The sequence below is a fragment of the Naumovozyma castellii genome, chromosome 2 (assembly GCF_000237345.1).
Source record: "Naumovozyma castellii chromosome 2, complete genome".
NCBI classification, from domain to species: Eukaryota; Fungi; Ascomycota; class Saccharomycetes; order Saccharomycetales; family Saccharomycetaceae; genus Naumovozyma; species Naumovozyma castellii.
The window spans coordinates 1,559,026-1,585,723 of NC_016492.1; the positions used below are offsets into that span (position 1 = coordinate 1,559,026).

Sequence of the window (26,698 nt, forward strand, 5' to 3'; positions counted from 1 at the left end):
TCACCCTATTTATTTAGAGTGATGGCTTTTCTTGCCAGTGTAATTCATTACACGATAACAAAACTCTCTGAGCCTCTTTTGAAAACATGTTTTCCATTTTTTGTTCCATTATTTTATTTTATTTTTATCTTTTGTTGATTGTCCATGAAAAAGTTTGGAATTGGCAAATTATTTTATTTATATAAGAGCTCTTTTAGTTCACGATGATGAAAATTGGTTCCTTAACATTCGCAGTTTCCACGGTAGTGGTACGCTTAAGAACCCATCTTTAGTACCATCGGTGACCGCTCATTTATTGAGACCTTCCTAGGATGTCTGAGTGTTCTAAAAGAAATTATATATGTTTAAACCTTTCTTGAATATCTTGTCAAAATTACCTTTTAACATGTCACTAAATCAAGCAAACGAATAATGCTCTAAAAGATACCTTATCGTATTTTATTTTGTTGTTATTAAACTATCTAAGAACTCCTATGGGTGTTGGTTCCCAATCTGTTTTCCTTTCCCATAATTTTATCTCCGGTTTGATAGATTCACTATTACTTGCCTTTGACTCTATAGTATTCATTCTTTTCTTTAAATTGGCCAAATCACCCAAGATGGAATTCACTTTTGAATCTTTAACTTCATTCTTAACATCCACTTTGGGAGATGATTCAACTGGGCCACTTTTCAACACATCATAGACACTCATTTCACTCTCATTAAATCGTTTCTTTAAAGTATCAATATGATCAGAAATCTTATTCAGTACTTCTTGCTCGTTATTTGCTTGTCTTTTCCTCTTCTTTTTCCTCCATGAATTACCATTCGCTTGCGAATCTTGTAACTTAGCAGACAATTCTTGTAAGATCCAAAGTTTTAAATAGGAGGTATTTTTCCCCGTCAGCAGATCGTCCCATTGATCCCAACGATGTACTAACTTCTTCAAATTCAAATGATCAACAATATTTTTCAGTAATTTCCCTCTTAAACCTTTCCAGGTATTAAACTGTCTCTTCAATATCTTGTTATCAAGTTCGGTGCTATTACTGTACGAAGTCAAAATCCAAGATATTAATTCAAAATCGAATGCATTTAATTTGTACATCAAAAATTGAATCAAAATTGGGTCATAATTTTCCATACATTTTCTTATGAAAGCTCTCTTATCATCTTGGCTCCTCCAAAGTTCTCGAAATTCAAACACAAATGAATTAATATGATCTTTTGCCGACAATGACGAGGAATTCTTCTTTTTGTTTGAAGTTCCATTCTCTTCTTCCACAACAAAATTTGAACTACTTATCACACTATTGTCAGATTCCCAAACCCATCTCTCTTCAACAAAAATTGATTTGGTCTTTTTCCATAGCTGCAACGTAGAACTCAATTTTTTTTCCAATTCTCTTTTCATTCTTTCCTCCTCCTTAATACTTTCCTCCCTCTCGTCATCTTCTTCTTCATCTGAACTATCGTTAGTTAATTCATCATCATTCCAATAATGATCCCATAGCCAATTCAATGCTTCCTTACATGCCATCCGTAACATATCCAATCCGGGCAAATCCCTTTCATGAGTCCCCCAATGTCTCAAATCCACAAACCAGGAACTCAGTCCCACTTTCTTGGCTAGGACATGTAAGGGTATAGCGAATTGCGATTGCTGAGTCGGATCCAAAACCCCATTAACAAATCTTATCAGCGACATCATATAACTCAATCGAACATTCATCTCATCCACACAGACTTGTGCTTCATCCAGTAACATAGACGTCGTCAGCTGTGCTGTGGTATCTATCACGTGAGGTAAGTACTGTGTGCCCTTCATTCTATAACTCATCACTCTTTGGATAGCTCGCGATCTCATGTCCTCCTTGGCTGACGAAGATTTCATATAAAACCAATCCTTCAGTTCAGCCAGCTCAGCTGAATTCCTCCATGGTGTGATCCTTGCATGGTTCATCCTTTTCTTTGCACTTGTTTTATCTAAACGCTGCAGTCATAGAGACCACTTTAAGTATTATTTTTTTTTTCAAGATGAGCTTCGACTTTTTTTTCAATCCATCTCGTTTAAAAATGCTTGAAATTTATTTAACTGAATCATCATAAAAGGCTCAATAGTAAAAGTCAACTGGATAACAAAGCTACGCCAGGTCAGCCCAACCTATGTCAAACGTCTACCCGACAGAATATAATAGTCAGAACTCGAAGAAGCGTAACAGACCTACAGTGGTATGCACAAACTGTAAGAAAAGGAAGAGTAAATGTGACCGAGGAAGACCATGCAGCACCTGTGCTCGCTTGGGAGATGGGGATCGATGTATTTATGTCAGTGACACAGGCTCTGAATCACCCGTTCCCATGAACCAGTTTATGCCGAAGAGAGTGAAAGTCTTGAAACCTTCAAATAGACATGCGTTCCCCAGATCTCCTGATATGGTCTCAAATACTTCGATGCAGTTGATCACACCAATTCATCACCAGGAGCCAGAGTTTATTAATTTGATACCTAACGGTTTCTATATTGAAACTAAGAGATCTGCGGTGACTTTGTTTTCTTTGTTCACGGATTCTTCCATGGAGCATAGAGATCCTTACTTGAAGGCAATGTTAACCTTTAGAGAAATTGCTATCAAGAGGACTATGGAAAAGTTGAAATTGAAATATAGTGCTATCACGAACCCCAGTTTACCAGTCTCTTTTGAAACGTTATCCGCTTTCGATGATGTCAATGATAAGATTGCCAAAAAGGGTTCCTTTTCACACGAATTAGGCGCTATCTCTGACCCCACTGGGACTTCTAATGGACCTCCCTTCATTATGGGGAACCATAGTACTTTTTTTGCAAAACATCAAATGACGCATAAGGCAATCTTTGAACGATTTGCTCAATATAGAAAGAATGATAATACCAAATTTAATGATTTGGAAACCGTCGCCAAGACACATATCCCACCTCGTAGACTTTTCTTTGATAGAATTCTTCCATTTTTCGAGATGAATATATTAGATATGATCCCTATTTTTAATATGAGAATCTTAACTAATGAATTAGATATTCTTTACACTCGCGTGGAGACAGAGTCTACCATCTCTTTGAAACAATTCGATCATGTTGTTTATTGTATTATATTATTGATGACCAGATTAACACAACTTTCCATTGAATTTTCAAAGGTGAATCATGATTCATATAAGGATATCGTGACATTAGATTCTAGTAAATATATTGCCATTGTGAATCAATATTTATTTCAAATGAAAACGTTGAGAAAATGTACTTTATTACAATTGCAAAGTTTAATATTGTTAAGATTTTATCATTGGTGTGCTCCAGAAGATGGAGATGGGCAAGAAGCACAGCAAAATCAAGTCCTTATGGGAACCATTATCGCCAGTTGCAAAGAAGTTGGTATAAACTGGACTTGTTTTATGGAAAATGAGGGGAGGTTCTTCAGGATTGCCAAGGCAACAAGACCCAATTTGGAGTTCATGGATGTAGCCGAATATGAGAGGATTTTCAAAATGATTTGGGCATATGTTTTATTTTGGGATAGGAAAATGTGCTTAATTAATGGACAAGAATGTTTGATAGGTAAATCATTTCCTTTTAAGGGAACCAAACTTGAGCTGGATTCATGGTTTGTAAAGATTATTGAATTGGATAATTTAATAATGAAGATTAATGATCTCTGTAATGATTTACCATCGCACGTTGATTTAATTAAGATGGAAGTGCTAAAGGATGAATTGGAGAATGGGTTTAAAGTACTTCAAAAATATTTGCAAGATAAAAATCATTTAAATTTTGAATTTCAATGGATGTTAGATCTTTTCTCACTGGCTATATTGCATGCCAAGATGATATTTTATGAGTATGATACCAATTTCATGAAGTTTCATAGCTCCATGCAACAATTATGGGATCAGCTAATATATGTGGCACAAAGATGTTATGGTTTATTCTATAATGATACCTCAAATGATATATTGAATCCATTTACTAAATTTTACACGAATAGAATTGTAGAAATTGTGGCCAATAAACTTTGTGTGTTAACCCCAACATTCATATTAAGAATGAAGAGATTGAAACAATTAGATGTATCAGCGAGAAATTTAATTGTCAAATTCTTGTATGGGATATCCTCCATTTATTTCAATGAATTTGGGTTTGAATATTATAGATGTTTTAAGAAGATGTTTACGGCGAAGATTAGTTACAAATTATTAAACCGACCAGCGGATAAAGATGCATGGGAAATCATCTTGGAGTTTTTAATTACAGAATTAGAATATAATAAGGAGAATGAAAACGATTCTGATTATAGGAAGAGAACTCAATTACCCGATCTAGCTCCCTTAGTTAATAAACTTGCCACAGTTTTAGATCAAATGCCCAATAAGGAAGATAGGGCTAATTTTATGGATGTTTGGGATTCTACGATATATCCCATTGGCCAATATGATTCTGAGTTCAAATTGAACATCCATGAAGATATCTTGGAGCAATTTGTCATTGACAAATATACCAATTCATTCAATATATTTGCATCATTTTATGATGATGCTAGTTCGCAATTAGCAGAGAGTACGGAGGAAGTGACTACGAGATTAGGTATGAACTTGCCCTCTCAACAGCTCAATGGGACACCGATGTCTATGTCCTCAGGCTATACGTGGTCCTTAGACCAGTCAATCTCTGGTGGAATAAATGGAGATTCATTAGAACCTGGTAATTTCGAATTATTGCAAGAAATTTTTGAACCAATGGATTTTATCTCCTTCTTTTAAAGATACAAATAACAAACCACCTAAGAAAAGTAGGACAAAGCGTTTGCTTATTTAAGTGACTTTGTAATATTTATTATTCATGATATATACGATTATTTACGGAAAATACAACTCCAAGGAGTTAGGAAGAGATTAATCATTTATTTATAGGAATTCTTTAGCCTTTCTTGCATAGGCATGACAATCTCTTAGCCATTGTCTATATTCCTTCAATGACCCAATCTTCTCACCATAATAATCGGGCACAGGGTTACTAAAACTTTGTGAAGATGCATCGACTCTATTACCAATGATATGTTTTAAGAATTCCTTATTTTTCAAATTAAATTCTCCCAATGATTTCCTATGAGATACTCTAAAAACCTGTGAGCCTATCAATGGACCAAATAGATAACCTAAGGCACCTGATGCAATTAGCCCTGCAGAGACTACCACTAGTGGGTCAAACCCGAATATCATCTGTGTTGGATCAATTTCCATGGTGGATAAATAAGCCCATGAGATGTTACAACCTAAAAGGGCTGTTACTGCGGAGGAACCAACATTGATTCTACGCTGTTGCTTCCTTAGTTTGAAGAAATCGGACCATGTGAGATTTGATGTTTCCATTATCTCGTTAGTCTTGGTCTTGTTCATGTTTCTTGTTGTGGATGATAAAAGTCTTGTTGGAGTATGAATCAATACGGACCTTGTTGCCATTGATAGTGCCATTCTGCGAGATACAGAGGCCATTATTGATGAAGATGCAGACGATAAAAACATTATTCCCTTGATTGGTTTACTTTTCTGATTTAATATCAATTGAATCTTCCCTTCATCAAATCTGTCTTTCTTAGCTTATTCTTTGTATTTTCCTAGATAGGCGAGTTCCATTCAATCATTCATTACCCGCAGAATAATACAATATAACGGAGAGAAGGTCTGATTTTAATAAATATAAAAGACTAAATAAATAAATAAAATGACATATTTGTATGTACGAGTCCAGTTCAGCTCACCTCAGAGATCTTGTTCATCCAAGGTCTTGAAGATGAATGGTTTACTGTCCTTGGGGAAAGTAATCCCATTCTCCAACAATTTGACATAAGCATTAGTGTAATCTTTGAAGAACAAATCCAAATCATTAGCATATTCCTTGACGATCTTCAAATAATTTGGATCTTGCACCAAAGCCATATCAGCGGGCAACATCATGTACCCCTTAGACGAGTTCCATTGCATGTTTCCTGCGTCGTTCTTCTCCAATTTCCAATCTTCGTTCAACAAATTCATAAAGAATTCATTAGTAAAAGTGTTATTAGCGGCCCCCCATGGACCTTCATAACCTGAATTCTTCAAATGAGTCTTCCCCAAAGCATGAGCCCCCAATAGAGCCACGACCTCTCTATCATTAAATCCAAATCTATCGAAGAAGTGTCTCATATAATTAGCACCTTGTCCAGCATCTGGTAATCTACCTTGACCCGGGTATGCAGACTCTGGTAAGTCGACTCTACCTGGTCTCCAAGGGATCTTTGGTCCCTGCATCTCCTGGACGGCAGTGACACCGGCCAAAGTGTACATGTCACCATGAGACATCCATGGGAATTCCTTAAAGATAGAATCCAAGAATCTTCCAGCGTTCTCAGTTCCCTTATTAGAAGGATCTGTCTCTTCTTGCTTGAAACGGTAAGTCCCAGCATAGGACCCCCCGGAGTTATCTCCCTTGTCGAAGGTCCCAGACACATGCCATGAGAGACGCACAAGAACGGGACCGTATCCAATATAGTTATCGTATTCGTCCTCTTCTCTGATCTTTTCAGCAATGGCGTTGTAGACCTTCTGGTAGTCTTCCTTGGTCTTCCCGGCGGGGGCGGAGGCCAAGTGGACTATGGGAGCGGCAGCAGCAAGGGCACCCCAAACACCCCTGTTGTTGTTATTGTTACGAGGGTTCTGGTATTGGTGGTGCTTGGATCTCTGGTGGGAGATGGCGGCGGCAGCGGTGGCGGCCGTGGCGGAAGCAGTGAAGAGATATAGGGATCTCCTCTTGAATGTGTTGGAGAACACTGGGAGGAATGTTCTGGAGGCGGCAGCAGCAGCAGACATGTTGTTGTGGTTGTTGTGGTGATGTGTTCTTGTAGATGATCGCTCGAGAAATGGAAAGAGGGGTTTATATAATCTCGGGCTGTGCGCTTAGTAAGGAACAAGGGACCATCCATATATCTACAAACACGTTGGTAGTCTATCTGTATGGGAGTGCCATGGAGCTGGAAGTCGAGAGGTTAAGAGGGTACATACATACGGTAACTCCGAATACACTCTTTCCTCGAGGAAAGGAAGATCGGAAGAACAAAGTAACCGTATATGAATGCCCAATACATAGGGGCCATCTAACCTCTCGTCTTACGTAACCAGCAAGGCGAATTTCCCTATGTTTCTTTAATTTATGTAATCATCCATGTATGTCTACAATAGACAGTGTGACGCACTGACACACTCGTAAGCAAGCAAGGAAGCAAGAATCTAATTATGGCGTACTCTCCCTCGCTGGAAACTGCACTGGCCGTCGTCAAGCATCAGAGCATGCAGACGGAGAAGTGTCTCGCCAAGAAACAACTGATGGACGCCCTCAAACACTGCTCCATCATGCTAGCTGAACTCAGGAACCCGAAACTGAAACCAAAACAGTACTACGAACTATACTCCATGGTGTTTGACTCCCTCTCGAACTTGTCTCTCTATCTCGTGGAGAATCATCCAAGATTCCATCATCTCGCAGACCTTTACGAATTGGTTCAATACGCAGGCAACATCGTCCCCCGATTATATCTAATGATCACGGTAGGGACCAGCTATTTGCAATGTCAGGACTCGCCCAGAGAGGAAATATTGAAGGATATGATAGAGATGTGTCAAGGAGTACAAAACCCCATTAGAGGTCTCTTCTTAAGATATTATCTATCACAAACTTGTAAAGAATTACTTCCAGCTGATGATCCTGAATTTAACTGTCATTTCATAATAATGAACTTTATTGAAATGAACAAATTGTGGGTCAGATTGCAACATCAGGGCCCTTTAAGGGAAAGGGAACAGCGAACTAAAGAACGCAAGGAATTGCAAATTCTGATTGGATCACAGCTGGTTAGGTTGTCTCAGATTGTAGATGATGATTGGCAATTGTATAAAGATCGTGTTCTACCTAATCTTTTGGAGCAGATCGTACAATGCAGAGATTTGGTATGTCAGGAATATCTCTTGGATATCCTGTTCCAAGTGTTCCCAGATAATTTCCATTTGAAATCTTTGAAAGTGCTCTTGAAGGCTCTTTCTCGATTGGTACCGGATGTTTCCATCGATACTTTGTTGGAAACTTTGATTGATAGATTAAATGGGTATGTGGAAAGGAAACAATTGGAAGGCAGTGCGTCAGATAGTGACGATATACTGAAAGATAAAGATTTATTTCAAATATTTGCCACATTTATCAATAAATTGAATGAAGAAAGACCTGATTTACCCCTTCAAAGGTTTATAGGACTAATAGAAAGTTTATTAAATCTTTCATTGAAATGGTATTCAGATTCTTATGAGAATTTGAATAAATGTTTCTCCCTAGCGGTGACGAAATATAACGAATATGACAAGACCATCCCATCAGAATTTGAGTATTTGTTTCTCGATTTACTCACTCTGAAAAAGATAAAAAGCTTTAATGAAAGGGATCTCGATTTGGATTCCTCATTTTACTTCCAATTAATTACCCAATGCGAATCTTATCGTCAATTGATCTTGATTCAGAAACTACCGCTTCAAAAAACTATTATTAATAAATTATTAGACATACTAATAACTGGATTCTCATCCACTGACGTTAAAAATTTCCCACAAATTGAATCAAAGGCTCAATTACAAAATTTACTAGCCATATGTGAACCAATTATTAAATTAAAAGAAAGAAAAACAATACCAGCTACAAAACGACATTCAGCAACTTTGAAAGATTTTACTAAAAACTCCAATATTAATAATAATGGTAATGATAATAATGACGTTGATGCAGATACAGAAGATGAGGATAGCGACCTAATTGATGAAGATACGGAAATGTGGATGCTAAACTCTAGTCAAGAGAAAATTACTAAATTTTGTCATTCTCTAATATTATCACTAAGTCAATCATCCACCATGAAATCCGTTGAAACACAAATGGAATCCATTTCAATAATACGAACTTTATTACTTAAAGGGGGTAAAAATATTAAATACACATTTCCAGCAATGATTACCAATTATTGGCGATTGATTAGAAGAGCACATAGACTAAAGGCATATCTGAAAACAAATACGCAATATTATGACAATTTAATTAAAAAAACGTTTAAATCCATTTCTAGATGTATGAATGATTTGTTCAATCAATGTGGGAATACATTCCTTGATTCCATTTATAAACTAAATTTACAAAGTGCATCATTAGCAGATCAATTATCATTACCAGAAATAGCATATGATTTCTTCACTCAGGCATTCACTGTTTACGAAGAATCATTAAGTGACTCAAAGACTCAATTTCAGGCACTTGTCTTTATGTCACAAACTTTACAAAAGACAAGATCCCTGTATAAAGACTCATACTATGACTCCCTAATTGTACGATGTACTTTACATGGATCTAAACTATTGAAAAGACAAGATCAATGTAGAGCAATATATCTCTGTTCACATCTATGGTGGGCTACAGAAATTACATCAATAGGTGAAGAAGAGGGTGTCACACATGATTTCCATAGAGATGGTAAAAGAGTCTTGGAATGTTTACAACGATCATTGAGAGCCGCTGACTCCATTATGGACAACATACAAAGTTGTGAATTAATGATAGAAATTTTGAATAGATGTCTTTATTATTTTATTCATGGTGACGAATCTAAAACATTTATTACTGTAAAGTACATTAATGGATTAATTGAACTTATTAAGACAAACTTGAAGACACTTCGACTGGACAAAGAGGAGGAGGAAAATAACATGGACAGTACTGATGCTCAAGAAAGAAGGCTTACCACCTATGCCTTTGGACAAGATGGCTCCTGTATTCATTTGAGTAATTTGAAGGGAATACCATCCACAGTTTCTAATAAGATAACTTCTACAAATATTGCGGATATGATTGATATTCCAGCTCAAAATTTTGAGAGAACTTGCGGATATGTCATAAAGCAAACAGAGATTGATGATAGGTTTAAAGTAATAGTTATATAGGATGTATCATGTTTATACTCAAAATAATTATGATAGCATTAGCTTAATTATAGGGTCTATGTAGTTTAAGTTAGGTTACTCTGGTGATTTTTAATTTCAGTAACTTATTTCATGCATGTCCAGTCGTTTAGAAAATATTCCAAAAAAGCTCAGGACGCTTTGATGTCTTGAAAAGAAATACCAACCCCATGGTAATATATGCTTGGAGAGCACAGCCAAAGTTATATTTCAGAAATAAGAGTGAAGATAAGAGTGATTGTTTATTTTGAAAGAAAAAATTTATTAGTTTGTTGAAATTGGAGAAGTTTGAAAATGAATATAGATTATAAAAAAATAAATAATTAATTTTAAAATAAATTTAAGTTCTTAGAAACAAGTGAAATTGTCTAAAATTTTGAACAATTCAGCAACCCACCTCTTTCCTTCAATAATGGCCTGTGGAAGTTTTGCTAATTTGATCCCCCCTTAAATTAATAAGGTGGAAAATTACAGAAGGGTTATACTATATAAAGTTAGAAGGAAAACTACAAATAATATCACTAATTAGTTCATGTTTAATTATCAAAAAAAGCTATGTTATTAGAAAATGATTCGAAAATTAACCATTCAGAACCCAATCTTTTTGCTCTCTATCTGTTTATAATGTTACAAATTATACTGACCCGAACTCGCTGTTTAAAGTTAATAATTATAAGCACCACGAATCAAACTTTTTCATTCCAACACTCAACCAGTTTATCAAATAAATTCTGTTCCCTAATTAAGATAGAAACCATATTTTTACGACAAAAATCGATGTGCAAAAAAATTGCATCAGACACCTGTGCAGATTACGACACCAAAAAAATTGGAAGATTCTGAATATACATAAAAATAATTGAAGAATTAAAATTGAAAAATTAATTTATTAAAAATGTTTATAAAACTAATAAAGTAAAAGAAAAAGGGAAAGGGGCACACATACGTGAATACCTTTAAGGAAAGAACTAATAGTACGTTGAACGTCTGTCTGAAATCAAAAAAAAATTATCATATTGTGATAAAGGTAAAGGAAGTGAACTTTATTATATGCAAAGGAATGGATGTGATCAATTAAGAGAAATTATTAATGTGAAGGAATGTATAAGATAGTTTGTTTCTTAATTGTAAATGCAAATTTGGAATTCGTTGAAAAACGAAGCTAATTTAGTAAATTTGATTAACAGTCAACCAAGTCAATGGCTTGTAGGTAAACTTCGTTACATTGAGAACCAATGTGCTCATCGTATAAGTTGTAGAAGTTACCAGATAGACATTGGTAGAAAGTATCTTGGTCACCAATGGCCAAGTTACCTTCTGGGGTTAGAGACCAACCAGCGGCGTAGATGGCACCAGCTTGTGGTGGTGGACCATCGAATTGGAATTGTCTGTTGGCAACAATAGAACCGATTCTACCCTTACCATCAGTTAAAATACCACCCTTCAAGTTCATTTGTAGAGTACCAGAGGCCTTACAGGAAACACCCTTGACTGGATCGGTACTGTCCTTGTTTTGGACTTGGCCATCAGCTTGTTGGTTAGCACCGGAAGTTTGAGTAGCTTGAACTTGACCATCTGTTATTTGAGAAGCAGCAGCCTTAGTTGTAGCTTGAACTTGACCGTCACCAATTTGAGAAGCAGCAGCCTTTGTAGTGGCTTGAACTTGACCGTCAGCAATTTGGGAAACGGCAGCAGCAGTCTTGGTAGCGGCTTGGATTTGACCATCACCGATTTGAGAAACAGCAGCCTTAGTAGCAGCTTGGATTTGACCGTCATTGATTTGAGAGACAGCAGCCTTTGTAGTCTTGGTAGCAGCTTGAATTTGACCATCACCGATTTGAGAGACAGCAGCCTTAGTAGCGGCTTGGATTTGACCATCATTGATTTGAGAGACAGCAGCCTTTGTAGTCTTAGTTGTGGCTTGAATTTGACCATCAGCTATTTGAGAGACAGCGGCCTTAGTTGTAGCTTGAACTTGACCGTCAGCAATTTGAGAAGCGGAAGCTCTCTTAGCTAGAGAAGCAGTGGCAGAGGCCTTTGGAACAACAGCGATACCGAAAGTAGAAGCATAATCTGTTTCACCACCCTTGAAAGTAGCAGATGGAGTCAAAGTTGACCATGGCTCCTTTGGAACATAGGCAGCTAAGGCACCAGCGGCCAAAACTGAAGTGGCTAAAGTTCTTTTGTATTGCATTATAATTTTTATGAGGTTTTGATATTAATCTGAATAGATAATTGCTTGTTTATTCGATGTTGTTTTATAAATGTATAAATTGAGAGAAATTGATACAAACATGAAACTATAACTACATTACAAGAAATTGTTCAACCTTTTATAGGTTTCTTTTCCTTATTGAAGCTAGCAAAGCTGTTATGAGGTTTTTGCCCCATCTTTGCTTACTTCATTGCCAAATCACGTAATTAGTGTCCTTAAAGTGCTACTATTTTTAAGGCCTCGACATCGCTGCTAATAATAGCACATCCACGGACCCTTTTCCGGACCCGAGAAATATTTCTTCAATAAGCTTTCCCGATTAGGAAAAATCATCAATTTGATCGCCCCTTAAAGTGTCGGTCTCATCACCCACGACCGCGGACCAACTGGTTTTTACTCAAAGTAGCAAAGAAAGCAGGTTGGTCAAGGGGTATTATATCCTGATCAGGATAACGGTAATCGAGTTTACCGGGGTGAACTTGTGGGGATCGACTCAATTGGAAATTAACGTTTGCACCGATTTCCTATATTGAACGATAAAACCCATCTTTTTCATCTAATGAAGAGACGGTTACTAAAATCTGCCCTATTTGGGCTACAATGCGCTATTAAATGTACTGAGGCCGACTACCAGGGACACAAGAAACTAGGTATGTCAAGGCGTTTGCTCCGGTAAGCGTTTACTTACGTACGTACGCTTTAGGATCCGTTCGAGCTTATGAAAATTTATGACAGGTTTCGACACCGCCCTTACTGGTGGTCTTATTTACAAACGGACGGCGGTGATCCGCCAGTTCTTTAAATAAATAAAATAAGTAGTATTTCCAATAAAGGAAAAGGTTGAGTCAATATCCGCGAGTTATGTAAAACCAGTCTTTTCCATTCGGTTGGTTCTGGCAAAGACCTATTCTGCAAGCCATGTTGTTTTCCTATTGTTTACCACCCACATTATTTTTCATTTGATCAGTTGGCGGCTAATAGGAAATTACGTAACGTTATTCCGAAAAAAAATAATAATTTCGAAGGCTGGTAAAATTTACGTATTTTTCAAATTTCCCAAATTAAACTTTTGAGGGTTTGCCGAATCGGGTAAACAAATGACAGCTCCGCAATGTTTTTTACCCAAATAGGTTAAGCGGGTTCCTTAATTAGAGAAGGTTGGGTCAATCCAACCTCGAAGCTAATAATAGCTGCGTTATTAAACAAGCATTTTAAAGACGTAATGGGAAGTTCAGCAGCTCCCAATAAGCCCTTCCCTCTAAAACCCCTGTAGCTGCTGCACCAACGTTCATCTGCGTGTCGCTTGCACTGAACTGGTCAATCACTTTTTTTTAACTAGTGACAAGCTGCAATGAACTGGAAACCCCAGCCATCCAATATTATAGTTTAACTCAGCCATTAATGAACAAGATGAATAACCAAACCAATTGAACAAGTATATAAGGACAGAGAAATGTGATAGTTTTAAAAGTTATCGTTGTTCAATTAATCTTTACTATAATAGAAAAAACCATACAAATACAACAAAACCAATCAACACTACAAACAAAACAAAAATGCAATACAAGAAGACTCTAACTACAGCTGTTCTATCTACCGCCGCTATGGCTGCATATCTACCAAAGGATCCATGGTCTACTTTGACTCCATCTGCTACTTTCAAGGGTGGTTTAACTGACTATGCTTCTACTTTCGGTATTGCCGTCCAACCAATTGCTACTACTTCTGCTGTCGCTAAGAGAGATGCTGTCTCTCAAATCAATGACGGTCAAATTCAAGCTACAACCAAGACTACTGCTGCTGCTGTCTCTCAAATTGGTGATGGTCAAATCCAAGCCACTACCAAGACTCAAGCCGCTGCTGTCTCTCAAATTGGTGACGGTCAAATCCAAGCCACTACCAAGACTCAAGCTGCTGCTGTTTCTCAAATCGGTGATGGTCAAATCCAAGCTACCACTAAGACTCAAGCTGCTGCTGTTTCTCAAATTGGTGACGGTCAAATCCAAGCCACTACTAAGACCACTGCTGCTGCTGTCTCTCAAATTGGTGACGGTCAAATCCAAGCTACCACCAAGACTACTAAGGCTGCTGCCTCTCAAATAAACGATGGTCAAGTCCAAGCTACTACTAAGAGCGTTGCCTCCACTCCAGCTTCTAACAGCACTGTCTCTTCCACCGATCCAGTCACTGCTGAATCATGTAAGAACTCTGGTACTCTACAAATGAACTTGAAGGGTGGTATCTTAACTGATGGTAAGGGTAGAATCGGTTCTATTGTTGCCAACAGACAATTCCAATTCGATGGTCCACCACCACAAGCTGGTGCCATCTACGCCGCTGGTTGGTCTCTAACCCCAGAAGGTAACTTGGCCATTGGTGACCAAGATACTTTCTACCAATGTCTATCTGGTAACTTCTACAACTTATACGACGAACATATTGGTTCTCAATGTCATGCTGTCCACTTACAAGCCATTGACTTGGTTGACTGTTAATTTTCTTAGAGAGATCATAACAACTTTCTAATTCTTTCAAACATCATTTATAGGGACACATCATTTCATTGCATTGTATATTAGTTTTGTCGGATAACGTTTTATTCGCTTTTATTTTCACCACGTTTCAATTATTCCGTTCTTCTTTCTTATAACTTATAAGAAACAAACTTATTTTACACCTTTTCAAACACATATACTTTATATATATATATTTAATTATTCTAATAAAAAAAATATTACATTTAAATCTAACCGTTTCTCCCAAATACTTTCTTTCTTATTGTCTCTCTATATGATTTGTTGAAATGATTCAAATAACGATACAAATGAAAACTTAGTTAACCAGCCAACATCCCCCAAAAATAGCACTCTATACCAAAATGTTTTAATGTATTTAACCTACGAAATAGATTGGATCTTCATGACCTCAAACATTACATATCCACCCCTCCATTACATATGATTTTCATAGAAAACAATCCGATATAGTGTAACGGCTATCACATCACGCTTTCACCGTGGAGACCGGGGTTCGACTCCCCGTATCGGAGTTTCTTTTTTAAACCCTTACTCAAAATAACTTTTTTATCTCTGTTTCCCTTGAAGAATAATAATAAGCTTGAAATAGTTTATAAAACACAACTGAATTCAAAATAATTAGATTCTGTAATTCATCCTTCAGGTACTTTTTGTTGAATACTGACGCGCTGCTGAAATAAAAATATGACGCGAAAAACAAAACTGAACAACGAAGACACCTTCGAGATGATCAATTATACTTAAGAAGGAACGATTCTCTTAGGATACAATTCTTTCAAAAGACACCAAGTGGATATCCCTCATTATAGAAGAAGCCATGTGGAATAGATACAGGTTAACCCTACTGATAGTAGGTGTTTTATTCCATCTTTTTTACCTATGGTCCATCTTTGATATTTATTTCACGTCTCCATTAGTGCATGGAATGAAACATTTCAGAAGCACTGAAAAACCTCCAGCAAAGAGACTGTTTTTAATCGTGGGAGATGGTCTACGTGCCGATACAACATTTGATATGATCACTCATCCTGTCACAGGTAAGACTGAATTCTTAGCTCCTTATATCAGATCACTGGTTTTAAACAATGCAACATATGGTATTTCTCACACGAGAATGCCCACTGAATCACGTCCCGGACATGTAGCCATGATTGCTGGATTTTACGAAGATGTTAGTGCTGTCACGAAGGGTTGGAAGGAAAACCCAGTGGATTTTGACAGTTTCTTCAATCAATCTAGTCACACTTATTCGTTTGGATCACCTGATATTTTACCAATGTTTAAAGAAGGCGCTACGGATCCACATAAAGTGGATGCATGGATGTATGGACATGAGTATGAGGATTTTACCCAGTCCTCTATTGAGCTAGACGCATATGTTTTTAGACATTTGGATAGTCTATTCCATAATTCTACTTTGGATTCCACATTAGATCATGAAATCAGACAAGAGGGGAACGTGTTTTTCCTTCACCTGCTAGGTTGTGATACAGCAGGTCATTCATATAGACCATACTCTGCTGAATATTACGACAACGTGAAGTATATCGATGAACAAGTTTCCATATTAGTAGATAAAGTTCACACCTTTTTTGGAGATGACGATACAGCATTTATCTTTACCGCCGACCATGGTATGAGTGCATTTGGTTCTCATGGGGATGGCCATCCAAATAATACAAGGACACCTTTAGTGGCATGGGGTGCTGGTCTAAATAAACCAGTTAAGAATGAAGTACCTATTTATGATAACTATACGGAGTCGTGGAAATTGGCTGATATCAAGAGAAATGATGTCAAACAAGCTGATATAACATCGTTAATGTCATATTTGATAGGAACCAACTATCCTGCTAACTCTGTGGGTGAATTACCTCTAGCATACATTAATGACGAGGAAAGTCAAAAATTGGAAGCGTTGTACAATAATGCAAGAAGTATCCTGGAACAATATTTAGTGAAAGAAAAAGAAATTATTGAATCTCAATTTATTTATAAAGAGTATTCGAAATTTACAGAAAAATCTCACGAGGTTTACCTGGAAGAGATTCATGCCGTTATTGCAAGAATTGCCGAAGGTGAAATTTACCTACAAAATGAGGCAATCACACTGACTGAGGAGCTAATGAAAACTACCCTGGAGGGATTGCAGTACTTAACTACTTACAATTGGAGATTCATTAGAACAATTGTCACATTTGGGTTCATTGGGTGGATTGTCTATTCTTTTATTATATTTTTAAAGGTGTTCATCATCCATCAATCAATGGATCACTTGCATACATCACTTCTAAATTACTTATTTTTTTCAACTTCTGGGCTTTTATTGAATTGGATACTGTACTACCAACGTTCACCATTTAATTTTTACATGTATCTAGCCTTTCCCCTATTCTTTTGGAGCCAAATTCTTACCAACAATACAGTTTTAAAGCAAGGTATTAAAGAGTTTTTCAAAGGTATTTCAACATCTAAGAGAGTAATGATCGGGTTACTAATCATTTCAATATACGAGGGAATCGTATATGGATTTTTCCATCGCTGGATCTTTACTTTAATATTTAATATTTTGGCATTTTATCCAATTGTTTGCGGTCTTTCAAGCATCTGTCTCAACTTAACATGGATTATCACTAGTGCATTTATTTCTACTTTCACGTTATATGATGCTGTTAAAATTGAAAGCTTAACTCAAATCAATATTGCTGGTGCCTTAATCATATTAAGTGCTGCATATGGTTTATTCAAGCTTCGCAAACAGATCAATGGTTACACTCTAAGCGTCTTCATTGCTCAACTTGTACTCACAATTGCCATGATATTGACAACAAACAAATCTGTGACTTCACTACAATTGAGACTTGGTCTACCACGTGATGCTCAATATGCTGGGTGGATAATATTTGTCTTATCATTAGTTGCAATGCCATTGCTACATTACAGAAAGCCAAATAATGATTACAAGGTAAGATTACTTGTAATTTACTTAACTTTTGCCCCAACTTTCCTAATTTTAACCATTTCATTCGAATCGATGTTTTATTTCTTATTTACATGCTATATCGTTCAATGGATTGAGATAGAATCACAAATTAAAAATGCTGAGAAAAAGGCCAATGAAAACTGGTTACAATTGTTAAGAGTGTCTGTGATTGGATTTTTCTTACTACAAGTGGCATTCTTTGGTACGGGTAATGTGTCATCAATTTCTTCATTTTCCTTAGATTCGGTATATCGTTTACTCCCAATCTTCGACCCTTTCCCAATGGGTGCTCTTCTGATGTTGAAATTAATGATACCATACCTTTTATTATCTACAGGGATTGGTATATTAAACTTGAAATTAAACATTAAAAATTATGCGATTTCCACTTTGATTATCTCTACCAGTGATATCCTTTCTTTGAATTTCTTCTACTTATTAAGGACTGAAGGTTCATGGCTAGACATTGGAGTCACAATTTCAAACTACTGTCTCGCCATTCTATCTTCATTATTCATGCTAATTCTAGAGGTCGTTGGTCACATATTGCTAAAGAATGTCACTATATCTGATAGAGCTGTAGTAGATAAGACTAAGAAATCGAATTAGAACTTGTATATCTAGACAATAAACAATTAAAATAACTACTTGCCAAAGTCCTTACGTACTTCTGTCATCAACAATGAAATTTGTTCCGTGGAACGCAACGCCGCGCCACGTGTGACGAAAAAATGACAACTAGTTATCCTTAAGTTTCAGTTTTACCACCATCTCCTCTTATCTTGGCATGATTCTATTTAGTATATACGTTGAAAGAGGCTCAACTTGCCAAGAAGCTAATGAATATAAACTTCAAAGAGATAACTTAACTGCTTGAATAAATAAGATCTGTTCGCTAATTATACCATCTTTACGATTACAAAGAAACATCTTGATGGCATCTCAGTCTAATTATGGGAGTCATGACTCTTTGCATAGTGACGCTGATGAACTAACAGCCCAAGCTAAGAGGAATAACAAAAGCTTTTCCGAGACTACTCTTACTAGCAATGATAATACAGGACCATCTGAACCAGAAGAAAATACACTATTGTATTCTACGACGTCGTCTGCTAGAAATGACGAGAGATGGTATAACAGGCCAAGCATTCCAATAATTTGTGTGCTGATGTTTTTACTTTGTCTTTCAGATATGTTATTTTTCACTCCCAATGTTGGGTTAACGATGACGAAAGTTTGCACACATCTTAATGATGAAAATATTGAGGATCCGGAGTACCAATGTGATCCAGCTGAAGTACAAGTAATTGTTTCTGAAATTACTTCAGCTACACTGATAATTTCTGGTGTAATTACAACTGGAACGTCGATGAAATGGGGAGGAGTATCTGATAGAATCGGTAGAGTACGTGCACTCGCGTATATGGGCACCATTAAGGTAATTGGAAATTTACTACATACACTAGCTTTATTACCTTCTTCTCCATACAGCAGATGGTTAATTATTTTGACAAGCTGTATCAATGCCTTTACAGGCGGTACTTTTGCTTTTATGGCCACAGCAAATTCTTACGTTTCAGATGTTACAAAACAAAAAGATAGAACTGTCCAATTAAGTGTAGTTCTTAGTATAATGCATGCTACCATGGGTATCGGTCCAATGCTAAGTTCATTTTTAATTAAATTCTCAGACGGACGTGATCAGGTCCCACTTTTTGGTTCCATCGCTATTGGGGCCATATTTACCTTACTATGCTTTAAACTGGTGAGAGAACCTAGAACTGAGGAATCCAGGTTGAAATCTCAATCAGAACATGATAAACATCTTCAACAAATGCAAGAAAAGAAGAAATCAATGGTATCAGATGCAGATAATTCAAAGGAGAAAATTCTAGCATACACGAAGTATTATGCCATTGAAATTTTTGGCTTATACAAACCCATGAAGAAATTGTGGTTAAAGCCAACTGAGACCGGATCACTAATACCTCGTTATACGGTTATCCTATTATTAGCCTTAGATCTTTTATCCATGTCTGCCACCATAGCCATGGGACCGGCTCTTATTTTATTTGCCACTTATAGATACAATTGGAGGTCTGTCGAATTAGGCTATCTTGTTTCACTTTTAGGTATCCTACGTTCATTGATGCTCGTCGTTTTAGCTCCATTACTTTTGAAACTTTTAAAGAAAAAATTCACCGCACTTGACCGTTCCGTTGATAACGTTGACATCATATCTTTGAGAGGTTCCATGATCTGTATTTTTATTGGGTTATGCTGTATGATAAGATGGAACAAGCATTTCCAAGCCATTATACTCTACGGATTCTTTGCTTCGTTGGGTGCCATTGACTCGCCAACCATACAATCAACAATCATCAAGTATTGTAGCAAGAATAACACGGGAGAATATTTTGGTGGGATAGCATTGATTCGTTCATTTGCCATGTTCGTCATCCCACCCTTGTTATTGAAAATCTACGCGTCCACCGTGGAAACCAAACCTGAACTATTTTTCTACGTGCCGTTGGTATCTATTGCAATAGCCATTTTCCTCACCATGTTCCTAGGGGTGCACGAGGAAGAACAATACTCGGATTCGGACGTGATGTCCATAGACACCACGACGGATGGTATGGATTGATTGATTGTTTAAGTCATAGTGCATCATTTCCTTAACCAGACAATTGATGATTTACGTACATCCGGAATAAAAAAAATTCTTAAATTACTTTCCGCGCGCCATCAAAATTACCCCTCCCTCATCAGCGGGGAGAATAAAATACGTAAGGTTATTGTCTCCCTATCCCTTCCTGTATAATTAAGTTCGTAAAGGAACCATCTTCATCTTGTATTGTTTCGTTTCGTCTCGTCTAGTTATTCATTATATTTAATTTAATTCCTCTTTCTCTCTTCGATGTTAGTAAGCTAACAATACAGTGTTTACGTACAAGGCGTAGTATTAAAGGACAAACTATTTTATTTCAGTGCCTATAAGGGAAATGTACGTGGATCCCCAAAACCATAACGAAATTAGTAAATTGGATCCTGAAATCTTAGAGAAATTGAAAGATGACAAGGAGGATCATACGGATCACGTTTTGGAAGATACTCCCGAGGAAAATCACGAAGAGAAAGATCAGCAAGAGAATTTCACCATTCATACCACTAAAAGAAGAGATGCCAATGAATTAAGTGAATCATCACAAAACCCATCTGGGAATAGTGAGAAACGAGATACTCAATTACAAAAAGTGCTCGGTAAGAAAACGTCAGGAAAATACACAATAGATGATTTCAATATATTAAGAACATCGGGAACAGGTTCCTTTGGAAGAGTTCATTTGGTTCGTTCTGTTCATAATGGACGATTTTATGCTTTAAAAGTATTGAAGAAACAAACCGTGGTTAGATTGAAACAAGTTGAGCATACGAATGATGAACGTAGAATGCTATCCGTGTCCGTACATGCCTTTATTGTTAGATTATGGGGGACGTTTCAGGATTCTGAGCATTTATTTATGATTATGGATTACGTAGAAGGTGGTGAATTGTTTTCATTGTTAAGAAGATCTCAAAGGTTCCCCAACCCAGTAGCCAAATTCTATGCAGCTGAAGTATGTTTAGCATTGGATTACTTGCATAGTTTGGATATCATATACAGAGATCTAAAGCCTGAGAATTTGTTACTTGATAGAAATGGTCATATTAAGGTGACGGATTTTGGGTTTGCAAAATACGTACCCGATGTTACTTATACATTATGTGGTACACCCGATTACATTGCTCCTGAAGTTATCAGTGCGAAACCATATAATAAATCTGTGGATTGGTGGAGTTTTGGTATTTTAATTTACGAAATGTTATCTGGTCATACCCCATTCTATGATTCCAGTACGATGAAGACTTACGAGAATATCTTAAATGCTCCATTGAAGTTCCCCAAATATTTTACCCCTGATGCACAAGATCTCTTATCGCGATTAATTACAAGAGATTTAACGGAAAGACTTGGTAATTTACAAAATGGTACCGAGGATATCAAGAATCATGCATGGTTTAGTGAAGTCATTTGGGATAAATTGTTGGACAGATGTATAGAGACACCATATGAACCACCAATTCAACAAGGACAAGGTGATACTTCTCAATTTGACAGATATCCAGAGGAAGAGGTAACATACGGTGTACATGGAGATGATCCATATGCTGATTCAATGACAGAATTTTAATGCCACTTTTATTTATGTAACTTGTTGTAAGCACTTAATGATTTAATGACAATACCACCACTATTAATTAATGTCATGCCTGAATTAGCTTATACATATATCCGTTGTTTGACAATCTATTTTTTAAAATGAGGTAACAGAAAATACGCTCAACATTTTCATCTCTAGTAAAACCAGGAACCTGTAAAAAGAAAGAAACTCAGGTTAATTATATTAAATACTAATATTGCAGTCACTGTTGTTGGTACCGATCGCAGTTCCCTCTCTTTCGATCAGATCCAACTTAAGTCGTTTTGAGAAATCACTGCCAACCGAACATGAAACACAGCTCCGACTTTTAACTAAAGACACACTGAAACAACATTAGTTTTAATTTGACACCCGGTTTTCCTCCAGAGGAGACTTTTTTTCATTAAAAAAGGAGCTAAGACTTCAAGTCTTCTCTACTAATCTATTTTCTTTCCCTTTATAGTTGTACTAGTTAAATTGTTTACTCTATAGAAAACTATTTAAAAATACAAACAACCTAAAAATGTTCATATTATTGTCACACAGAGAACTTTTCAACTTGTATTTTCAGATCAACTTATTTTCTTAGTCGCAATGTCTATTTCACTGTCACAATATTTCGACGCTTCATATACTTTTTTTTATTTACAACCGGGTAAAAGCTAAATCCGTTATTTAAGAAAACAGTCAAGGAAAGTGCATAAACCTAACCAGTTTGTATAGAACAATTACCAACACCTTATATCCCTGCTGAAAAGAGAGAAAAGCTATGTCTAAAGTAGCTGCACAAATTAGGTTTTTAAACGCGATCAGTTTCACCACGAGGAAACCACAAATACTCATCAATGCTGAAAAATATGCGGGGATTAAATTAACGTTTCAAGTAAAGAACCATAATGGACATATGGGAGCACGTTCACTTTGGAAGAAGTATCTCCCCACTTTACAGTTCTATAACCCCGATTTTAAGATTGATGTTGTCAGAATCAAGAATCCAGATAAGAAAAAGAAGGATATCCCTTGTACTTTGGATATAATAGCCAACGATGGGAAAGTTATAGATACTTTAGATATGAGAAATAAGATGTATGATGACATTATGGATCAGTTGCTCGAGAAGATAGATCATAATGTCATTCCGGAGGAAAACCTGATAAAAATTGAACCAAAAATAGCGAAATAGAGATATTCGAAAAGAGAAACCCTGTACTAGAGCATCAATCATCTATAACCCTGTATATAAGAGACATATTTTACAGAAAGCTATCAAGGCTTCTGTTTTTTCACATTAATAAACGAAGGAAGAACTTTCGCATATAGTTTCTTCGTCTTAGGACGAATTTTCATATCTTTAGCTATCTCACTAATTGTATAAATAGGTATACCAAACTACTGAACTGTTTTCTGGCCAGCAGAACACTACTTACTTTTTAACCTGAATAAAACGATACTAATCTAACAAAATGTTTCGTGTTTGTTTCTTGTTTGTTTCCCGGGCCGAAACGTTCCATTTTGCCCAGAACAGTCCCTGCATGCAAAGCGATGCAAGGCAAGGCAAGAGCTTAATTCCCAAAACAGAAAAAAGGTACCAAAAGGTCATTTAAGCTAATTCACCGAAAAAGTGACACATCCATAGACACGATACCTTGACTAACGACTCGAAAGAAACAAGAAATTAATAACTAGAACACTTGCCAGATTAAGAGTCATAAGGAAAGAAGAATACCATCTCTCTTCCAGAGAATTAGGGGTTGTACGATTGTTTTACGACTAACGCAAGAATAGTTCAAAAATTTATTTTTGTACTTTTGTAATCATGTCCAATATGGTAAAGGATAAACCAAATAGGTCAGAAAAGAAGTTGAAACCGCCATTATGGAAGTCTTTGTTGAAACCCAAGTTGTCCCCAAAAAAGTATACACCTGAACAAGAACAAGAGGAAGAAAAAACAGAAAGAAATTCCTCTGAAGCTTCTTCACAGCCTACATTGTCACTCTCCCCATCTTCCACGCTTTACTTGGAGCAACAATTATCTTCAAATGATGATTCCAAAGATCGTCATGGACTTTCAAGGGTTAGAGGATTTTCTTTTAGTACTACTCATCATGCAACGCCTATGCTTAGTACAGAGTTAATGGTGCATGAAGGAAAGAGTAGCGAACATAATCAGAAGAATAAACATTTAAGACCAGACCTAACAACATCTCCGACCAGAGAACATTCAAAAGTTAGATCACATTCAAGTTTCATTAGTGTTGCTGATCTATCAAAGGACGAACTTAAATGTGTTGTAGACCTCTCCCATTTTAAAGTTTTTGAAAACGGGAAACATCTACATAATTTGAAACCTTTGCCAATTATTGAGGGGAAAGTTTCCAATAGTAAAGTACATAATGAAATTGAGAATCATTTAAACCCTCACAATTCCATGTCAAGACAAAAAACAGGAATGTCAGCAATTACAAAATTGTTTAAGCCACACAAATTAGATGACAAAGAATTTGAAAATGCTAAATCTTTAATTCCAAAGGAAAGTTTCAGTAAGTTAGAAGAAAGCATTGCTCATAAGACAACTTCAGAAAAATTTCAAGTTCCAAAAGATAATATAAGTGAAGATCAAGATATAGAATCTATTCCAAATATTGTGAATCCAAATGCGGCAATCGACAAGATTGAATTATGCCTTATCACCTCATTATCAAAAAGAATTCGTGATGGATTAGAAAGAAATATCACAGAAGTTAATAAATACGCACCACCAGGAAGTGAAACTTGTAAAGAAGTTAAAGAATCATTTTCTGAAAAATATGGTAAACCAATTGGAATAATTGGACACGGAAGTTATGGAGTGGTAAAAGTTTGTCGCAGGCCCAAGACATTAAAGGATTCAACAAAACCACCAAAAACATATTCGGATAATGATAATGTCTATTTTGCCGTAAAGAAATTAAAACCAAAATCCAGTGATAGAATTGATAAATTCTGTACGAGAATTACTTCAGAATTCATAATAGGTTATTCATTAAGCCATCATGCCAAAGATAAAACGACGCACCCAAATATTTTAAGAATAATTGATTTAATGGAATATAATCACATATTCGTTGAAGTAATGGAATTCTGCGCTTGCGGTGATTTATACACATTACTGACGACCCAAACAGATGGTTTAACAAAACTGCATCCCTTAGAAGCCGATTGCTTTATGAAACAATTATTGCATGCAATATCATTTATGCATAAACACGGAATTGCCCATTGTGATTTGAAACCAGAAAATATACTGTTCCAATCTGATGGCCGTTTGAAAGTTTGTGATTTTGGTACTGGAAATGTATTCCAGACCGCATGGGAAAAGCATGTCCATTTTCAAAGTGGGATGCTTGGAACAGAGCCTTATATGCCTCCAGAAGAATTTCTTCCTGGGAAAGAATATGATCCTAGATTGGTTGACGTTTGGAGTTGCGGTGTTGTTTATTGTTCCATGATATTGGGTCATTATCTTTGGAAAATTGCTAAGAGAGATAAAGATCAATTTTTCGATGCTTTCATGGAGGAAATGACTTTGAAACAACAATTTGGAGCATTCGAAGAAATGAAACATATCAATGCCGAAATAAAGAGATTTAGAAGAAATGCATTGTATCGTATATTCCAATGGGATCCTGTCAAGCGGATATCAGTAGACCAACTATTGCAAACTGCATGGATGAAAAATACCACCTGCTGTGTTGAATACAAGGACTGTCATTAAAAATAATTTAAAAAAAGCAAGTGAATACATATTCCAATTTTACAAAATTACCAGTTAACGTTAACCATATTCATAAATTGTAAAAACAGAAAATAATAATAGTGTAACAAAAAATTTTTGTCTTAATTCTTTATTTACAGTAGCAATTCTTTCAATATAATTATAGAATGTAGTCATTAAATTAGATAACTTTACTTGCTAATGAACATATCCTGTTCAATCCTTTTTCTCTTAATTCTCTCCCAACACAACCATCATTACTCATTATTCTTGTCCCTAAGGGTTCACCTGTGTTTTTATTTATCAATACACATGCATTATCCCCAAAACTCACGTAGGAACCATCAGGTCTCATCATATTGGTCTGTTTCGTCCTCACAATTATAGCATGAACAATATCACCTTTCTTTACTCTATTTGTATTCACAGTTCCTGTAATATTCTGCGTCAAAGGTTTAGCTTTTTGAACAACACAGACAATCCTATCACCCATCCTACCTGGCGATTTCGGCGAACCCTTTCTTATCACTTTAATACATTCAGCAAGTTGCGCACCGGAATTATCGATCACTTTCAACATAGATTTCAAATAGATCATCTTGCTAATAGTTATTGGTATGTCTTGAGGGCAATATGTTTTATCTTTATGTTATCTCTGACTTAAATCATTGCAATAATTATAAAGGGTTTAGCTATCTTTTTAGTTGCTCTCACAAAGGTTACTTCTAATCGAAATATTAGGAAATCAGTACACCACACCAAACAAAATTATTGGGTATATGAGAGTAATAGGCTACAAAAAAGAAATCTAAAACTGTAATATAGATTGGGTATAGCAATAGTTCTAAATAAATTGATGTGAGTTTAATGAATATATTTATTTATGCTAACAAATTATGGAAGAATATTAACTGCAAATTTGGGAAT

At 36.2% G+C, this 26,698-nt stretch overlaps 13 protein-coding genes and 1 non-coding gene across 14 annotated transcripts; 9 read left to right on the forward strand and 5 right to left on the reverse strand.

The window, feature by feature from the left end:
* Positions 1-457: 457 nt before the first annotated feature.
* On the reverse strand, positions 458-1,945 carry LAS1 (rRNA-processing protein LAS1; the record flags this gene model as incomplete). The annotated part of the gene is made up of 1 exon (XM_003675226.1): positions 458-1,945. One exon carries the CDS (start codon positions 1,943-1,945, stop codon positions 458-460), a length of 1,488 nt encoding a protein of 495 aa, XP_003675274.1.
* Positions 1,946-2,148: 203 nt separating this feature from the next.
* Positions 2,149-4,776, forward strand: OAF3 (Oaf3p; the record flags this gene model as incomplete). Its single annotated transcript, XM_003675227.1, has 1 exon — positions 2,149-4,776. One exon carries the CDS (start codon positions 2,149-2,151, stop codon positions 4,774-4,776), a length of 2,628 nt encoding a protein of 875 aa, XP_003675275.1.
* Positions 4,777-4,920: 144 nt separating this feature from the next.
* PAM17 (Pam17p) lies at positions 4,921-5,538 on the reverse strand (the record flags this gene model as incomplete). Its single annotated transcript, XM_003675228.1, has 1 exon — positions 4,921-5,538. The coding sequence occupies one exon, from the start codon at positions 5,536-5,538 to the stop codon at positions 4,921-4,923; it is 618 nt and encodes a 205-aa protein (XP_003675276.1).
* Positions 5,539-5,775: 237 nt separating this feature from the next.
* CCP1 (cytochrome-c peroxidase) lies at positions 5,776-6,861 on the reverse strand (the record flags this gene model as incomplete). Its single annotated transcript, XM_003675229.1, has 1 exon — positions 5,776-6,861. The coding sequence occupies one exon, from the start codon at positions 6,859-6,861 to the stop codon at positions 5,776-5,778; it is 1,086 nt and encodes a 361-aa protein (XP_003675277.1).
* A 423-nt stretch (positions 6,862-7,284) lies between these two features.
* Positions 7,285-10,020, forward strand: NCAS0B08230 (vacuolar protein sorting-associated protein 35; the record flags this gene model as incomplete). The annotated part of the gene is made up of 1 exon (XM_003675230.1): positions 7,285-10,020. One exon carries the CDS (start codon positions 7,285-7,287, stop codon positions 10,018-10,020), a length of 2,736 nt encoding a protein of 911 aa, XP_003675278.1.
* A 1,198-nt stretch (positions 10,021-11,218) lies between these two features.
* Positions 11,219-12,232, reverse strand: NCAS0B08240 (uncharacterized protein; the record flags this gene model as incomplete). Its single annotated transcript, XM_003675231.1, has 1 exon — positions 11,219-12,232. The coding sequence occupies one exon, from the start codon at positions 12,230-12,232 to the stop codon at positions 11,219-11,221; it is 1,014 nt and encodes a 337-aa protein (XP_003675279.1).
* A 1,577-nt stretch (positions 12,233-13,809) lies between these two features.
* PIR1 (beta-1,3-glucan linked protein) lies at positions 13,810-14,748 on the forward strand (the record flags this gene model as incomplete). The annotated part of the gene is made up of 1 exon (XM_003675232.1): positions 13,810-14,748. One exon carries the CDS (start codon positions 13,810-13,812, stop codon positions 14,746-14,748), a length of 939 nt encoding a protein of 312 aa, XP_003675280.1.
* A 482-nt stretch (positions 14,749-15,230) lies between these two features.
* NCAS0Btrna12E lies at positions 15,231-15,302 on the forward strand. The gene has a single exon. It is a non-coding gene; the product is annotated as a tRNA-Glu (tRNA).
* Positions 15,303-15,607: 305 nt separating this feature from the next.
* MCD4 (mannose-ethanolamine phosphotransferase MCD4) lies at positions 15,608-18,382 on the forward strand (the record flags this gene model as incomplete). Its single annotated transcript, XM_003675233.1, has 1 exon — positions 15,608-18,382. One exon carries the CDS (start codon positions 15,608-15,610, stop codon positions 18,380-18,382), a length of 2,775 nt encoding a protein of 924 aa, XP_003675281.1.
* A 325-nt stretch (positions 18,383-18,707) lies between these two features.
* Positions 18,708-20,420, forward strand: NCAS0B08270 (uncharacterized protein; the record flags this gene model as incomplete). Its single annotated transcript, XM_003675234.1, has 1 exon — positions 18,708-20,420. The coding sequence occupies one exon, from the start codon at positions 18,708-18,710 to the stop codon at positions 20,418-20,420; it is 1,713 nt and encodes a 570-aa protein (XP_003675282.1).
* Positions 20,421-20,778: 358 nt separating this feature from the next.
* TPK3 (cAMP-dependent protein kinase catalytic subunit TPK3) lies at positions 20,779-22,008 on the forward strand (the record flags this gene model as incomplete). The annotated part of the gene is made up of 1 exon (XM_003675235.1): positions 20,779-22,008. The coding sequence occupies one exon, from the start codon at positions 20,779-20,781 to the stop codon at positions 22,006-22,008; it is 1,230 nt and encodes a 409-aa protein (XP_003675283.1).
* Positions 22,009-22,786: 778 nt separating this feature from the next.
* Positions 22,787-23,200, forward strand: MRP49 (mitochondrial 54S ribosomal protein mL61; the record flags this gene model as incomplete). The annotated part of the gene is made up of 1 exon (XM_003675236.1): positions 22,787-23,200. The coding sequence occupies one exon, from the start codon at positions 22,787-22,789 to the stop codon at positions 23,198-23,200; it is 414 nt and encodes a 137-aa protein (XP_003675284.1).
* A 633-nt stretch (positions 23,201-23,833) lies between these two features.
* Positions 23,834-25,771, forward strand: KKQ8 (putative serine/threonine protein kinase KKQ8; the record flags this gene model as incomplete). The annotated part of the gene is made up of 1 exon (XM_003675237.1): positions 23,834-25,771. The coding sequence occupies one exon, from the start codon at positions 23,834-23,836 to the stop codon at positions 25,769-25,771; it is 1,938 nt and encodes a 645-aa protein (XP_003675285.1).
* A 181-nt stretch (positions 25,772-25,952) lies between these two features.
* MRPL38 (mitochondrial 54S ribosomal protein uL14m) lies at positions 25,953-26,369 on the reverse strand (the record flags this gene model as incomplete). Its single annotated transcript, XM_003675238.1, has 1 exon — positions 25,953-26,369. One exon carries the CDS (start codon positions 26,367-26,369, stop codon positions 25,953-25,955), a length of 417 nt encoding a protein of 138 aa, XP_003675286.1.
* Positions 26,370-26,698: the final 329 nt, after the last annotated feature.